The 17,972-nt window shown below is 47.9% G+C and overlaps 3 protein-coding genes across 3 annotated transcripts; 2 read left to right on the forward strand and 1 right to left on the reverse strand.

The window, feature by feature from the left end:
* Positions 1-36: 36 nt before the first annotated feature.
* On the reverse strand, positions 37-1,875 carry FTJAE_10056 (uncharacterized protein; the record flags this gene model as incomplete). Its single annotated transcript, XM_037342859.1, has 1 exon — positions 37-1,875. One exon carries the CDS (start codon positions 1,873-1,875, stop codon positions 37-39), a length of 1,839 nt encoding a protein of 612 aa, XP_037202906.1.
* Positions 1,876-4,271: 2,396 nt separating this feature from the next.
* FTJAE_10057 (calcium-independent phospholipase A2-gamma) lies at positions 4,272-6,480 on the forward strand (the record flags this gene model as incomplete). Its single annotated transcript, XM_037342860.1, has 9 exons — positions 4,272-4,424; positions 4,491-4,709; positions 4,779-4,829; positions 4,879-4,975; positions 5,025-5,216; positions 5,268-5,388; positions 5,459-5,743; positions 5,796-6,011; positions 6,066-6,480. 9 exons carry the CDS (start codon positions 4,272-4,274, stop codon positions 6,478-6,480), a joined length of 1,749 nt encoding a protein of 582 aa, XP_037202907.1.
* Positions 6,481-7,253: 773 nt separating this feature from the next.
* Positions 7,254-17,853, forward strand: FTJAE_10058 (uncharacterized protein; the record flags this gene model as incomplete). Its single annotated transcript, XM_037342861.1, has 3 exons — positions 7,254-11,067; positions 11,136-14,149; positions 14,206-17,853. The coding sequence occupies 3 exons, from the start codon at positions 7,254-7,256 to the stop codon at positions 17,851-17,853; spliced, it is 10,476 nt and encodes a 3,491-aa protein (XP_037202908.1).
* Between the last annotated feature and the right edge of the window lie 119 nt (positions 17,854-17,972).

Consider the following 17,972-nt stretch of genomic DNA (forward strand, 5'->3'; position numbering starts at 1 on the left):
GCCGTAACTTCATCAGCTGATTTATGCTTCTGAGAACTATACTAAGGAGATAGTACCCCACTCTGCAGTAGTGAAATGCGGCAGCAACGAGCATTCTACCACTTCGAGGGGCGTTGAGGGCCCTTCTTCTTTATCTACTTTATTCGACTCTTGTTCATCAGCCTCAGACCCGGAAACAGCGGCCTTCTCCTTGAGTTCCTCGATATTTGGCTGATGTTCCACTACCTCTTCAACGACCTTCGTAGGAATTTCCACTTCTGAAGCAGCATGACCTATTGCATACTCATGAAGCTTCAAGTCAAAAACGCGCTCATTTTCAGTCAAGTTTCCATCACTCAAGGCCGATTTCTTCAGGTCTAGTTTGGCGATTGTGTTGCTGATCATAGGGATGAGCTGAGATGGCCAATTGTGCTCCTCGCTCCAAATTCCGACCCTGATGAATTCTCGGGTGCTACCGCCTGGGAGTTCCTGTAACACAAGCCCATAGCAATGTGGCCAGCGCTTGATATTTGGCAGCGATTTAAGGTGGCGAATATAGAGTGGGACGAGAAAATATTGCACAGACATGTCAATATACTCGCTAAAATGGAGTTGAAAGATGGCACATCTCTTCCCATGTTCTCGCTCACAAGCTCGAAGCCGGAGACGACTCAGCCCAACTGAAGATAATTCGACATCCCTCTCGTGACGGAAGAACCATGTTGGCTCGTTTCTGTGGGGAATACCTCCGAATGTTACCGGCATGAGCAGGCACCGAATCTTCAAAATAGCTCGTTCGAAGGACGAAAAAGGGTCGCTTGTTGATGGAATGACTATAGCCTGGCTCAGAAGAGCTAATGGCCAGTACGTATCTGACTCGAATGAGTTAGGAGTTGACATTGAGATAATCGGTCCCTCTTCACCAAATCCGGCACCTGTCTTCACCGATCCAGGAAATGCCAGCCAAGACCACGAGGGCGGAACCATGGTTAATTCCTTTGCCTTGAGGTTGAGGCTTCGGGATCTTTTTTTTCCTGGCTTCCAAAGAAGGCCGTTCATCCAAGACTCCAGCCAAATACCAGCAAGATATGTCCCACCAGTCCTACTTGCGATTAGCTTAGCAAGGCCAGCAATGGCAACAAGCCTATCACTTTCAAACGTTAGATCGCTTTTGGTGTATTCTGTAAGCGTCGAGTTCCAGGACGAAACTTTTCTATCCCCAGTAAGATACACAATAGACTCTCTCTCACCACTAAGATGAAAAGTGGTCGGACAGACTTCACTCCCGATGCCTTTGCTGCATTCCCAGTATAATTGGTCACTACTAAGGTAGAGGAGACGTCTCGAAAGGTAGCGTTCCTGTAACACCCATGCTCGCCGGTTGACGGGTGCTTCACATATATCTCGCAATCTATGACCTGAACTCTCAGTGATAAATACCCACTCATCTGACACTGGTCCACAGTTATGTTCTACTTGACAAAAATGAGGATAAGGTCGAGGTACACTTCGAGGCCGACACCTTCGAAACAAAGAAACACCGGGGAAGTCCCAGCAGATCGATAGTGTAAGGAATGCATATTGGTAAATATCCCTCATAAGTGGAGCTTCCTTCGAGAATTCCTCGCTGTTGTCATCCTGTATAATGCAGAGAGAATCAATCCAGAGATATTGGATTGGTATAGCGCGACAGATAGAAATAACATCTTGATAACTTTGTGGGAGGATGGTATCGGGCTGAAAATTGCCATATTTCTCGTAATTGCTGGTGTGTAGTTCAGGCGTGTCAGAGGACCATCGGTGAGAGAGTGCAGCGTATGGAACATGTCCTGGATCCTGATGAAGACGCCAAAAGTTTGAATTGGGATCACCCAAGTCTAAAAGGCGAGTAGGCATTGTTGCATCTCTTGGTGGAGCAGCTGGCTTCAAGCAACTCACATGGTGTCCTTCGCAAGTTTTGATCCAGCGGTTTGTAACTTCAGCAACTGACTTTGGTGTATGTTGCACAGTAAGAGGAAATTCCTTTTCGGCTTCTAATTTGCCATTCCTCAGCGTAAAGGATAAGACGCCTCGAACTTGTATGGGACTGCTTACCTAGGTAGCACTTCTCAGTTGTCTTACTTATATAAATGGTAATTGTTTTCGACTCCAGCGGGTGACCAGTTACTGATATGCTTACTGAACTATCGTTCCTGTAGCAGCAGAAGGAAAACTCAGTGATCTGTGCCTTGAAGTCCGTTATTCTTTCATTGTTTGGGGACACAATTGGAGAAGATCGGATGTTCCGCCAAAGGGTCCAACAAACAGGGCAGTCATGACTAAGTGATTTAATAAGAGAATCCCACGTTGAATGTAGAAAGGAGTGTTCTTTCTTGTCAAACTCTTTCCCATTACCTGAAGTTCTGTGCCATTCTCCATGTTCTGACAGTATCTTGGAAGTAGCTGCGACGAACTCTGCATTGCTACTTGACACTGGAATGTGGAAGGTTTTCTGACAAATTTCGCAAAGACTCATCTTCAAAAGTTCAACAGCTCATTTATGAGTATGCTGATAGCGGTGAGGCACTTGTAGAATGGATGGTGAAGGCTACATGCTAGACTAGAGTCTTCGACAGAGTGATGTTCGTGTCAAAAGAGGGGTGGTCGGGGACATCAGGAACATAAGTAAGCGATCAGATAAGTGGCCTGCGTGGCACGTACACAGATCCCAATGAAGGCTGAAAGCAGCGCAAAAGAAAAAGCACAGTCGCGAAACCAATAAATGCCTCACTCTGCATAGCCAAAGTAAGGAAATGTGGTTTGAATCCCGTGTCAGGCCTCAAAATGTTGCCATGGACCATGTGTTCATCCCTTATTGGCTCCATCCGAGAGCTCATGCAGGAATTATGTACCTGAGTTATGTGGCTGGCTAGAACCATTTTAAACGCCCAAAACATCCGAAGAATAAACTTGATATAGTCGCCTTGAGTTAACAAATGGTCCTAAAAACTCTCAGGATCCAGCCTAAAACATCCTGGTATGATAGCCTTTATTGTAGAGACATCAATGACAATTTTGGTACGTTGACCTTTTATAGCCCGCGTTACAACCTGGGTAGCGGTCTTGGTAAAAATCATCGCTCGCGTGCTACGCCGTCTATTAATATCAAAAGAAGAAAGCACTATAGCTAAAATATCGTTGTTTAAGTAGGATCTGGCCTTTTAATTATATGAGTATCGAGTAAGCTGCTTTGGTAGTTATGCTGTGATATATTAGGAGCCTAGAAGAAAGACCATAGATTTGTGCTACCACTTTAAGGTGCGCATAACATGGCAGGATACCATAGCTAGGATCTACATGTAGCTCAAAACATCTTAATAAGCTGCCTGCTCTGCGAAGGCAGTAAAGACTCATTTGACATTAAATGTGTTCTGATAATTTCGCTCGACAATAGCGACACCTCATCGTAATACATGCAACCCGAACATAGGCAAGGTGCTGTCCTCGTGATCGATATATCTGTAAAATATTAAAATAAATCGCACGTTGCATAATACTGCTTATCGCGGCTTCCGGGGATATGAGACGGAAACGGCACCGACCGATGATTTGCTGTGAGTCCGAAACTTACGATCGCGAACTACGGATGTTCCCGAGGACGCCACAAAACCCGAAAACGTCAAGTGTGCCACGCAATGTTTCCTCAGCGCTATCGCCAAAATAGATTATCTCTGAATACATAAGACATAACAATAAAGAGAGGAATGTGACTGGATGATCACTCGCAAGCTTTAATACGGAAGCTGAGACAGAAGTGGTATATCGAGGCTTGAAATCCTTAGTTGTGATCTCAGTTAATAAGATACGCTGTGTCTAGAGCAAACTTTCACTGATTCTCCCTCAGTCCAGGCTTCAGTGGTACCAGCTGTCGTTCTATAAGTCGTACTTAATTAATGTAACAGGTTTACGATAAGTTCTTAATACTGTGGCCGAAAGGCTAAATTTTCAGCTTCTTCCAGAGACAAGTTGTAAGTAAACTTTCTTTTTGAGTTTCACAAAAACTTACGCAGCTAACTGAGATCTATCATAGTGCATGAGTGGCTTGCGTAGGCATGTGAATCCGGGAGGGGTAGCTCGTATCATGGTCCGGAATTGACTGGCTGCCTGAATACTGTCGCTGGTTCCTCTATCATATATTCCCAGCTTTCCAACGCCGTCACTCATGTCTTGAGCGCTCTGAACTTTCTGTAATTTCCAACCTACATCATCGATCCTATTGAAAGTTCTTTACATTATCTAACAAATATTTTATCATGGAAGCTTTGAAGAACGCAGAGGCTCTCCCAATCTATCCCTCTTCACCTGCTGATGCCTTGGACGGTAAATATGCCATTGGATCAACCGAGAGAGGATACGTTGAGTCTTATGGCTCCGACATTGAAAGTAACACCTGGTTCAAAACTCCAGTAGGCAATTTCTGTCCTACTTCCCTTGAAGATTCTGTCACTGACATGCTTTTCTATCTATTGTAGCCTCTTGATGGAAAGACCATCCAGAAACTACGCAGCATTCAGCTTATTACAGAGTCTCATGACCAAGGCTATTGCTCTGATAGGGCAAAGGGTAACTGGACTTGGTTTGAGATATCCATTTTGGAAAACGCAAATGCGACTGAGCCGAGGGTGAAGGATGACGTGCAGCTGACGTGGGAGAGTCACAAAAACCAGCTGGAGTCTAGGGAGTTTGTGCAGGTGTGTCGCCTTTGTTTTATTTTGCCCTTTATAAAAACCTTGGTAGAGTTTGTACTGACTTTAGGACAGCTTGAAGGAACTCTCTTTCCTAAGGACCATGATATTTTCCGACTCCTCGAAGTAAGAATTGGTGTCTTTGGTAAACATTGTCAAACTAAAGCTTCACCAGGATCAAAATGTCATTGCTGTCAGGGTTTGCTCTCGCTTCTCAGGCTGGAAGTTGGTCGCTAAGCAGGGATACCTTGTCGTAGAATTCGGTCCTCCAGGTAAGTTCATTTGTCTTGATGCTACGATCGCTAATGTCGTTTGCCTAAGTGGAGAGGGAGCCTCTCAGTTTCGGGACTATCGCAGCCAAGGTTCTATATACTCTCGAGGCTTTCAACGATGTCAATGAACTCTCGTTTCCTGATTTGGAGGAATTTCCATCTTTGTCTGCAACTACGTTCAGGGCCGATAGAATGGGAACTGAGGATGCCAATGAACGGCCGCTCCGGGTTCTATCACTAGGTATGCCAGTCGCTGCAACAACTTACACAAATCGCTTCTAATTATTGCTAGATGGCGGTGGCGTACGTGGTCTGGCGTCCCTAATAGTCTTGAAAGCAATCATGGACCGTGCATGCCCAGGAAAGAAGCCTTGCGAGGTGTTTGATATGATTGGCGGCACTAGTACTGGAGGGTAAGCAATCTCAACATCTTGAGAGCATTCATTCGTGCTTCTGATACTAATGGAATTTGATCGCTTATAGACTGATTGCTATTATGCTTGGTCGGCTAGAGATGTCAGTGGATGACTGCATCAACGAATATAATACTCTCATGGACAAAGTATTCCCGCCACCGCAGAAGTGGACTTGGGATCCGTCGTCTTGGAAAACCAACGGCTATTGGATGAGCATCCTATCCAGCGGCGAGAAATGGAAGTCTGAGGGCCTTGAAAAAGTAATCAAGGATCTTGTCAACAGGGTGCTCAATCAGGACCCTGAGGAAGTACTTCTGCAGGATCCACACAACCCCAATCCCTCGTGCAAGGTGTAAGTTTTGTTTCAATACGGTCAAAAGTCACCAATTAATCACTCTCGTTAGCTTTGTCACTGCGTCTAGAGCAGAGGGTGCCAATAACTCGGAGCCCGTCCTCTTTCGGTCCTATGCGATCAAGCATGCAATGCCTGACCATCCAAAAGTTAAGCTCTGGCAGGCAGCACGTGCCACATCAGCAGCTCCAGGGTACTTCAATTCCATTGAAATCGATGGCATGTCTTTTATCGATGGTGGAGTGCAAGCAAACAATCCTCTCGGGTGGTAAGTACTCTCCATGTGTCATCTTTATAAGTCAACGAAATTAACTCGACCCAGGCTATGGAACGAGGTACTCCAAGTATTTACTGCAGTGCGTACAACAGACTGTTTCCTGAGCATTGGCACCGGAGTCTCACTTAGCGAGCCGTCGGTTTCCGTCTTCGGTCCGATAGGTATTCTTACCAACACGAATATTGTTAACGTTTTGTTCCGCGAACTCATCAATGCGTTTGCTCCACGCGGTATGGAAAAGAAATACTGGCGCTTCGATTTCGGTGATGGCCTCCCTGATTGGGTTGAAGAGGATGGGGTTATGAAATGGGTCTACCTAGCCAAGATTGAGGCGACTGAGGGAGAGATGGATGATATCACGATCAAAGAGCTATTGAAGAAGAAGGCGAATGAGTACATTCAGGAGCCTGGCTTTCAAAAGCAACTTGCTGACTGCGCTGTTGCTTTGAGACGTAGTTAGACTGTGCTTTGAATGGCATTAGGCCCTGGGGTGCCATAGGTACTACGTAAAGCACAACAAAGTTATGTGGCGTTTCGAACACGAGTTAGTTGTCGTAACATGGTTTTCAAAAAATCAAGGCCCCCTACAGAGTATAGAGTCTATATATCGCGCCGCACACATGCATGGTACACAGGCCAGATGTGAGATTATCGGACGTGAACGGCTGAAGGGTAGGTCTAGACTTCAGTGACGTTTCCAAGCTGAACCTAATTAGGCTCCATTCAACTGTTCACCGTCAACAATGCCACCAAAACGAGAGGTCTGGTGGATAAGACCAAACCAAATGTGGAATGCCAAGGGCCTGACCATGAGACATGGCTTAACTAGTTGTCCGTGCCACTGTATTCGTACTCACCCAACAAGAGACTCATGACAGGGTTTATAAAGTCTGGACTATGGTCTATGGACTGTTCTGCTACATAAGAATGCATCTCTGAGCGAAAGCGGTTTAATGCACAGCCAATCCTTGAATGTGGCTGATGACGGGCGCTTGTCAAAACTGTGACCAAACCTACACTCGAGACTGGTATGTGACAACGGTTTTCTCGGCAAAACATGCATTTTACTTTGTACTTTGGTATCCGTAGAGTAATGCAACGTAAAGGCGATTCTTGTCATAGTCCCGAAGTGAATATTTTTGATGACCTTGGCCTTTAACATCCTACTCAATTACAATCTCTTCTTTTATTGCAATTTCATCGAAATATTATAACACATTCGTGAGTCTTAACATGAACGATTACAGCCCTCGCCTTCACGTCATCTACGCAGGTCGCGGGGATGCCATGTACATAGAATGGACCGATACAAACAAAAAAAAGCATCTTGTTCTGCTTGATGGAGGGCCTTTAGTTTACGAGGTTGCCCCAAACCCTTCCGGGCTAACCCTATACAAAAAAACAAACCAAAAAAGACTCGGTGGAAATAATGCTCCCTATAGCAAGTATCTTTTCGCAGCTGGGCAGCATATCTGGAAAACTCGCATCTCCAACGACGACAAGGTCAAATTTGAACCAAGTGCCATCATCAACTCACATCCACACGATGACCATCTCGATGGGCTCTTGGCATTCCTCAATTATGCTCTCGCCAAAAGGCCATATGATTTCACGTTCAATGGCAACTTTTATCAGCCATTCTGTGACGGTTCTAGGGGCCTCAAGAACACCCGGGAGCAGTTGGTCGATGAATTGGAATGGACTGAGGGCACGGGCTTTGAGTATGACGGTATCAAGGTTGACTATCCCGACCCAAAGTCAATTCTGAAATGGTATCCCAAACCCAAACTCGGAGGTGGCCCAAATTACAATCCAGATAAATCCTGGATCAACTTGGAGAGTATTTTGATGAGAACTGTTCCGGCCAAGATGGAAGTGAAAGGGACAATGTATTTCACTGGCGACAATGTCGGATGGAAGATCACGGCGCAAAAGCCTCCAATGAAGCTCTCCATTTACAAGATCCAGCACCATGGCAGTATGGTCAATAGCCAGATTCAGGAAGACCGCAACATAATCCATGCCAAAGTTGGCAAGGAGGCAGTGGTACGAGACTGGTTTGAAGCCATTTTGAGTCCCAAATGGAATCTCAAGAAAAAAGGACCATCCAAAATCATAGAAATTCTCGAAAAGAAGCACAAAAAATTCGTGTCCGAAAAGAGGCTCAAGTGGTACAAAGAAAGTCTCGACAAGCGTAAGAAAATATACACTTACTGGTCCCAGAGCTGGGAAGATGGCTACGAAATGGGGGAAATCGTTGGCAATCTTAGACCAATACCATCAACATTATACAAGGAGGTGTTGGCTGAAGTCAAGAAAATCCCAGCTACAGATCCAGCGTATGCTGCGTTTTTTGAAGGTCCAGGGGAGAAAACGGAATGGTGGGAAAAGTCTACTGACTGGGAAGCGGGGAGAAGGGAGTTTCTGCGATATATGGCCGTTGGCCAGATCAGGAAATTCTTCTCAACCTTTGTTGCCGACGCCTATGTCATCAGCGCTAACTATCACCACAAGCATCCGTCTCCGGAAACCATTTTAGGTCTGGCCTTGGCCATCAAAGATCAGCTGAAGAACAAAGACAGAACCAAGGGCGGCACACTCTACGTGACTGATGGATCAGCCGTGGACTTGCGAGGTTTGGAGGGCCTGGCTGAAGCTACAGGTGTCGGCTGGAAAACATTGTCAACCGGCCTAACCATCAGAGTCTTGAAGGGCAGATGCTACATGAGCTTGGACGCCAGCGACGACTTCAAAGGTCTAGATCGAGACACGACTTCTGCCACGGAGGAAATATCTTTTGATCGCAAGAAAATAGCCGACCGTAAAAACTTCCGTGCTGATGTTGAGGCAGACACATCACACCTGGGTGAGCGAGACCTCGGACCTATCTTCTGCAGCATCGTACCCCCCGATATCGCCCAGAGAATGTGTTTAGACATCTCAGGGGACACTCCAGATCTATTCCCATGGTCCTTTGTGGCCCCAAAAAATCTTCTCGTCGAATACGCTTGGATCACTCAAGGCTCGACTGGCCCGACAGGTGAAGACGAGGCCCGTCATTTGGTCGTCAAACAGTGGATGGCCACCGAAAACAAGTGGAAAACGATGGATATTTGGATGGAAAAGATCACCTCGGCCTGGGGCAAAGGTACAAAGACTTTGCTGTACTGGAAAGTTGCGGGTACAAAGAAAGCCTTTTACATCAAGACAGTGTCGTTGGTCCCAACGCTCGTAATCGAGGATCACAAAAGTCTACTGCCACCAGGTTACCAGCTAGTCTATTTCGTCATTGAGTTGGACTCGAAGAAAAAGCTTCTCATGCCCCCCATCCCCAGACTACCCCACGGGCCTCAGAGCTTCAGGTCGTTTTGCATGGCATCAGTGCTCGACCCTACTACTATCTCAACTGCAAGCAAGGCCATTAAGGCGTTGACAAGCAACGAAATTTTGATGGCCCTGGACCTGCATAATGACTTCGAGACTACAGTGCTCAACTATCAAATCGACCTTGACAAGTCGGTCGTTGAGTACGATTATGATGAAGTCAGTGTTGAAGTCCAATCAGCAAGCATTTTCTTCCTAATCCCAGACAATGCCACCATCCAGCTTGGATCCGAGACCTTTCTTGTCAAGGAGGTTACATTTGACCTATCTTGGGACAAGCAAGACTTGATCAAAGCCAAACTCGACGTCAAAACCACGACAAAGACTGAAGTTGTGGTCAAGAGACAGGTAGCTGGGGCAAAGCATGCTTCAACTCTCAGAAAGTCCTTGATCGGTATGGGTGTCAAACCCGAAGAACTTACGAAGGTTCGACTTCCGAAACTGCTCGGATACCTGATCAATTCCGACTCCAAAATCTACTCACTCCTCTATCAAAAGACTCCTGCTTCACTGCTGCTCTCAGGGATTCTACGTCTAGTTCCCGATCTCGACACTTCACGCGCCCGGGTGACCATGCTTCCAGGTAACATGCCATTGATTCATCAAGTGGACATCAAATGCAATCTCGACACGGCTGTTGCCGTGCTTCAAGGTGAATCCAAGCCCAAGCCTTTCGACCCTAACATCTCGTTTTCTGGAATCAATCTCGTGATACAAACCCTGGGTCTCTCAGTATACAATGCAACAAGCCCCAGTGAGACTATTATACTTACAGGCATGGCCAAATTTGCAGCCGCCAAGAAACAAGGCCTTATAGTAAACCTGAGATGTGTGATAGAAGGGCAAGACAGGGAGCATCCTGAGGTCGAGTTCACCATCGATGGCACTCAATCGCTACACGACCTCGTCACTGAGCTTTCAGGAACCATGAGCTTTACAGAAGCCGTCCCGCTGAATGATAAGGGCTTTACCTTGCAGTCCCTTAGCCCATCTCAGGTTGGCTTCGCGGTAACTCAGCCTGTTACTGCACATTCCCATTGTGTATTGTCGCGTGTATGGGCCTCTACAGACTTTGACGAGTGGCAAAACTTTCTTCCTTCATCGGTTCCCACAGTCAAAGGAGACGTCAAGGTTCAGGTGTATAATCCTCTCGATGCAAACCATATATCGGTGGGAGCTCAAGTTAACTACAAGGCACGCATGAAAACCACGCCACCCTGCGATATCGATGTAACCTTTTCCGCCAACCCGTTGCCCAAATCTGACTCGTATGAGTTTCGGCTTTGGATATCGCCCTCGAATCAAAGCCTCTTTATATACGATTTTCTCGAAGCTGTGGGTGTAACTGACACAGCTACATTCGAAAATCTCAACGACGTATTTCCCATGCATTCGAGTCCAGACACCACCTTTTTCATCCACCAAATATCACTCGCCGTGGAGAAGAGCACTACTTCGGGGTGGAGCTTTGGAGACTGGTCTCTTAGGACCAGTGTTTGCAACTTTAGGGTACTGCCAGACGTGCTAACGGTGAGGGATGGCACTATAGACACGGAGTATTTGGATGGAGTTTATCACGCCTCTATGCAGGCCGACTTTATCATAGAGAAGATCAAAACTATTGCCAGAGCCTCCTTTAAGCTACCCCAAAAAGATACAGTTGGTAAGTCTTGCCATCGCTCTTAAGAACCTACCACGCTCATCTATTAACCATGAATGACAACATTTTAGGGAGTCTCAGCATCGAAGTCCCCGATGGAATCTCAGTATTAGACATGATCGATGCGTTGGGGCTTCCCAGAACCCTACATTCCCTACCGGTCCTTGTCAAATCCATCCTGGAGGTTCAGCTCATGTATGCCCGCTTCACAATCGGCTATCCAGTCGCCAGTAGCAAAGACGCTAAGATCTTGGGTTGTGAGCTCGGCTTCAACTGGGATGACGGACTGGAGATTGGTGTTATTGGCCTCAACTCAGTCAAGGTCGACATTTCCTACACTAGCAGCGAAAGCCCGCTCGGAAGTGGCAAGACAGAATACAAGTTCACCATTGCTGCTATGTTCAACAAGAACGCTGTCATGGCTCATCTTTCGTACGACTCTGCAATCGAGGAACTTAGTCTCAACATCGAGGCATTTCAGACCGTTCTCGTCACAGATATACTCAAGACCTTACTTGGAGATAAGATCACCAACGCCCTTGCACCAGCCATTGGGACACTGGCATTTCGCCAGGGTCGGCTTACCATAGATACTAGCCCTTCCAGCGTTGTGAAGTACTTCAAGCTGGAATTGGAGGAGACGGCGACGGTCAAGGTGAACAATCTGACTGTGACTGCCCTTCTCATTGAGTACAAGGCTGCTGTATCAAAGCTACCAGAGCCTAAGCCCGCTTCACTTCTGTTGTTGGGACAAGTACGTAATGGGACGGCAGCAGCTAGGATATCCATCAGCTGTATTGCGAAGGGTGATGAGCCAGCGATGGTCAAAGCATCGCTTGAACCCATCTCCAAGACGGAACCATTGACGCTGATTGGCCTTCTGACACTGTTTGGCTTCTCCAGGCCAACCTTTATCGAACCCGAAGGGTGCCCTGATTTCTTCAGCCTAAACGTAATAGAAATGTCAGCAACTATAGAGATTCGTGAGGCGACAGAGACAGAACGGGGCACTCTTATTGTTAGAGCACTGGATGCCGTGGCCGTATCTACCGGGACGCTGTCAATCTTTGATACAGTCACTCTTCAAAATATTGGTCTCGGAGTACACTACACAAAGGACAAAAAGGATGAAACAGCATCAATCACGGCCAAGGTCGTTGGTGATCTGATCATCCAGGGTCTCCAGGGTCCCATACGCGTCGCTTACATCCAGACAAAGGAGGGACGGGAATTTCATGGTCTTTACATCAAGCAGGATGCTGCTCCTCCTTTGTCATTCGAGAAGATGGCGGGTCAGTTCCTCTCGCCAGACAAGTATGCTATCCCCGAGCATCTTCAAATGCCAAAGATAGGTCTCCGGCAGATTGAAGTTCACTTGGTGATCAAAAAGTCAATACAAATCTCGGGAGTCGGGATCATGCAATGGGGCTACGAGTCCAACGGCGTTCCCATCTATCTTGCCGAGATAGGCGGGGAGATCACCATTAAGAAGACGAACCAGGGCTCTCTCCTCCTACCCGAAGGCACTGAATATAGCGCTTTCATCACGGGAAAGCTGACCATGACCGACTTTGCCAGCAAGACAGAGGTCCGAGCCAGACTTCGAATTGGATCTTCACACGACCCAGTGTTGACGGCTGTACTGCAAAAGACGACAAACGACAACAAGGAACTTGTGCGGCTTTCTCAAAACATGAGTTCCAGTAAACAGCTGGCCTGGGATTGGGTTTCGCCAGATGGAACTGCCGATATTAGCTTCCCGTCCACTAACGTCTACCTGTACGCCGATCTCTCCAGGAGTAAGGGCAAACTGTTCCTATGTGCGCATATTGACGACCTGGGAGATGCAACGATATTCGCCCGCCCTGACACCAACGACCCCACCAGACACAGCTACTTCTTTTCCGTATCATGCACCAACCTAACCAAGATATGGGACAAAACAAAGGAGCCGGTCATGTCCACATTCAAGCTGAGTCAGATTGGAGCTCAGATTATAGGTTACTACGGAACTGTCGGTGGGTTGATGGACGAGCTCCTGTTGATCAAGACGGCAGCGATTGCTGAAGACATCAAAATAGAGGATTCATCATCCATCCTTAATACCATGGATAAAGAAAAGAAGCTGGACCCTGGCGGCTGGTTCTTTGCGACTGTTCAACTCCAGCAGCCCAAACCCTCACCTTTGGTAAAGGCTCTGGAGGGGAGCATGGACTTGAATCAGGGTGGAGTTATTACGCTGTTTGCCAACATCGACAAGTGCGACCAGACACGTACCATTTACGGCATGAGTGTGAACAATTTGTACCTTCTAGGAGGTACCATGGTGGTATCGGGCCAAGGCACGTATACTCCGGCTGCGGGTGCCAGCCAACCAACAATTGCTGTTGACGGACAAATAAAGGTGCTATCCTTGACCAAAGACCCGTTTACGATAACTGCCTCCCTTACTGTGACACCCACCGAGACCGAATTTTCCCTGACTGGCAAAACTTCCGGTCCCTTGCAAAAGCCATTGGGCACTATGTTCAATGCGCAAATTGAACTGGCCATTCTGAAGGGAGTCATTCATCATACGGAGCCAAAGAGTGCTATTTATACCTTTGAAGGCAGTGGGAGCATTGGATCCTCTTCTTTGAAGTTCTCTTCACTCATCATCTTCGATCAAGACTTGAAGCCTACGGTTGTGGCATTGGTTCTACTCAAGGAGCTACCTGATCCCAAATCATCGGCGGTTAAACAACGGGACCTAACAACTAATGATGTGTTCACACATATCATACAGCCAAATAGTGCGACTTCCCCCTCATGGCCTACAGGATACAGCGGACTGGTCTTCAAAACTGCAACTGTATACTACGCCTCCAAAGACTTTCTTGATAGTGATCAGAAGCTTTACGAGCAGGGCTACCATGTGAGCGCACTTGTCAGCTTCTTTGGATATGACTTTACAGTATCGGCGAGCATACCCCTGGATCAGTCTGGCCTCACGGTCGCCGCGACTTACGAAGGTACTGTTGACCTATCGTTTGCCAAGTTCAATAAAGCAACGGTGTTGATTATCACTGTTAAGGACGAAAGTGCTGTGAGTATCACCCAGACAAGACTACCGTAGTAATACAACTAACCTGGTAATCGCAGACTGTATACGGAGCGAAAGCCGATCTCACGCTGTTCATGAAGAGCGGGTTCCACATAGATCTCAAGTACGAGCGGGGGCGAGATCTATACTCGGCTACAGGCAGTTATCGGGGCACAGATACGATCCTGGGTTTGTCAAATCCCACAGTGACGCTGACGTACGACAACAAGACGGGGTTGATGAGCATTAACAACTGGCCTACCTACCAGGACCTGAAAGACAGGCTTTCGACCGTGGCGTTTGCAGAAGGTCTGAAGGAAGCATCAGGCCGAGAGATGACGTGCGAGAAGATCGTGCAGCTTATCTTCAAGGAGACTATCACGACGCAGTACAATATGGAGTTCAAGGGCGCGTCAGTTAGCGACACACATCTTCTGCTGAACTTTTCAGGCACATGGGATGTCAAGATTGTCCTCACACCTCCAGTTACAATCGTAAAAATACCCTTACCAGAAATCTCTATAAGGGTCTCCAAGAAGCTATCCTTGGATCAGCTTGGAGTGGCGATGGCGGAGATGTTGGTGGATAATATCTCATCTATAGCCTTGCAGCTGTTGCAGCAGCCCGAGAAACTGGCTACGTTTTTCGGAGCTCTGGTGGTAAAGGAATACGTGCAGCAGACCATCACAGCACTTATTTGCCGTGGAGTGGACAGGCCAAACGTCAGAGACCGAGCTGATCGACTGGTCGAAGAGAACGAGAGAGATGTCAGAAGCAACAGACAAAGCATCGATGAAGAGGTTGCTCGGAGCAGCGCGAGCAGCAGCATCGACGTCGTGGGAGGCTCATTTGCCACGGCTGAGGGTCTTCTCGACGGCTTAATCACATTGTTTGGCTTGATGGGCTCACTGGTTGGGGTCTACAGTGTCATGGCTCCTGGCAAAGCGGATGACCTGAAGAAGAAGGCTGCTATGGCTAAGCAACAGAAGGAAGAGTCCGAGGTCAAGGTTGCTGAGTTGAAGGAGCGTCTTGTCCAGGGACTCAGCCTCGATACTCGAGTTCCAATCTCATCCAGTTTCAAAGACGACGAGACAATTATGCTGGACTGGTCCAAGGTGCCTCTCAAGTTCCAAGCCGATGCTACTCCTCTCTCTTGGGACATCATCTTTAGTCCAAGAGATGACAGAAATAATCCTGACGCGATTGAGATGTCAACCGCGAGTGCTTCACGAACTTTCACGACGCCGCCCACTAGGGTATTTCTTAGTGCGCCTTCGATATGGATGTGGGTTCGGGCAAAGGCGACTTTTGGCAAGACTGTGGTGCAGGGGTCGTGGCACCCAGCCCAGACGCTTACTCATGTGCCATCCATGATCCCTCCCCAGGAAGTCAGATTAGAGGGCCCACCTGTCATCAACGGATCTTATCTCACAGTCAGTATGCCAAGGGTAGCGCCGGGAGACTATCGGATCTGTATCGTCGCTCAAGATGATCTTACCGCATCTCGGCCCCTGTATTCGATCAGTGTACACATTACTGCAACTTCTGATTTTGCGAAACAAGTACGCGTGGTAGAGATTGAAGCATCCCCTCCTACCGCTACTGGAATACGCGCTGTCGCAAAGACGTTGAGTTCTGAGCCAGTCAAGTTCCATGACTCGCCGTACACTTCCTCTCAGTCAATAGAAATATTGCCGGCACCGCTCAATCTGACCGCAAGCATGGCCGGTCTGACTGTCGTGGCGACATGGGATCTTGCAGGGCAGTCACAAGACGATTGCGAACTGGTGGTCCTGAATGCGTCGACTGTTGAGCCTGTAACCACGGCCACAATCCTATTCCAACCAACAAAGGAGGGACAACGTCTTGCTTCAGTACAGGACCCATCATTTCAAGAAGGGTACCACATTTTCCTTGCCGCTCGTCAAAAGTCTACCAAGATTTCGGCCGTCGGGCTCTACACCGCTCTACCTTTCGTTGTGTCCAACATTCCACTATGGACTATTGATGCCATTGAGTCCCACTATGTTATTGCCTCTAAGAGATTAGTTCTCAACATCAAAAGCGACTCGCGAGCGGCTGGACCCTTGACATTTGACGTTTTGTTTTCAGGACTTACTACCGTCATCCCTTCTTCTACCACTCGACACTCGGACCAGTCAGCAGTTTTGGATATTGACAACCTAAGAGAGCCTTACCCAAGCACGGTGCAGGTTCGCGCAACAAACGCCGCGCAAGTCCGAGGCATCTTCGGTGCCGCTTGGAGCTTTCCGTCTGTGCCGCAAGATCTCCCTGCTCCCCAGCCCAAGATATCGTACACTGCAGGGATTATTACCTTGGCTTGGCCGGCTATACCTGTTGTAAACGTCCGCGTGATGGTGTCGGTGCAAGACTCAAAGACCATGAAAGTCTTGTGCAGCAAGATGACGCCACCATCTGCAACATCCTTGATGTTCTCCAGTCAAGACTTTTTGATTGTCCCTGGGATGAACCTCATCTTCACCTGCAATTCCAGATTATATAACATTGAAGGCTCCACGACTAGGGTGTCGTACGAGATCGCTGACATGAACAAGGGCTGGGGCACTCCTCATGAGCTTATCATCCCCGCACCAGAGACCAAGGTCACGTACTCAGCCGTGACGGCATATTCTATTCCACAACCTATGGACTCGACACTTTTCTGGGCCAGCAACTCGGCCAAGAAGATAACTAAGCTAGACTGGAACACTGGCAATTGGTTAGCAAGCACTATCACGTCTCCGTCAATCGATGGACTGGGGTTCTGTAGCATTACCAATACATCGCGTCACACGGGGCACAAAGAATGCTTCTACATCAGGGAAGATGGAATAATCGGAGGTTTTCTCTATTTTGGCTCCGGGGGCGGTTGGAACCCGCAAATATATGCTTTCGCGACCGAGACAGCCAACCTCAACAATGGAGGGGTCATCGACGCTGTATCTCCCAACTCTACCACTTCTCTTCTCTGCTGGGTCGCTCGAGATGGAGCTCTGAGATATTCTGTATGGGGGAACAGCACAAGGGCTTGGTCCGTTGCAAACTATGCCGCCGGGCCTCAGTCGGCTACCATCGATAAAGCCGGGTTCATAAAGGCGACCAGCCAAGACGGAAAAGGTGTCCACATTTTCTACCGTGGGACAGGTGGCGATCTCCGCGGCGTGTTCTGTAACCTCGTTTCTGACGCTGGCTCTATGACGTGGAAGGGATTTATAATTCATACTGACCCTGACGCAAGACCTCGTGGAAGTGCACTATGTGTTTCCGGCGTCGGGACACCAATAAGAATCTTCTGGTCTAGTGCAACCGGAAGAGTGGTTGAGGCGCATCGCGATGGGGAAGATCTTGACAGCTGGAAAGTCCAATCCGTTACCGGCGCTGACAGTGTCGGCACAAGTAATATGACTGCAGTTTACAGAGACAGGGCGACTGTGTGTCTCTGGTGGATTACTCCAGCTGGCGCTATCTGTCGAGGTGATGGGAATATATCAACGGATGGGAAGATATCGGACTGGACTGTCACAAAACAACTTCCCGATGGCACAGCGCTATCAACTACAGCCAGCCCGTGGCCCCCTGGTGTTACTTCCAACTTCTACACAACATCTCATTCCAGTATGATGAGTATATTCTGGGTTTCGCCAGATCAGGTCTTGATGGGACAAACTTGGAGTCGGGAGCACTAAGTAACCGGTACCTGTTGTGTCGAGCCTGTGAAGCTGGCCTGTCCGTCCTTTGGCATGCTATAGTCCCTGGAAGACTTTGACCTATCCTTAACAGAAAACGGACGATGTCACCTGGACGG

Source organism: Fusarium tjaetaba (genome assembly GCF_013396195.1).
Source record: "Fusarium tjaetaba strain NRRL 66243 chromosome Unknown NRRL66243_c0000231, whole genome shotgun sequence".
In the NCBI taxonomy this organism is placed as follows: Eukaryota; Fungi; Ascomycota; class Sordariomycetes; order Hypocreales; family Nectriaceae; genus Fusarium; species Fusarium tjaetaba.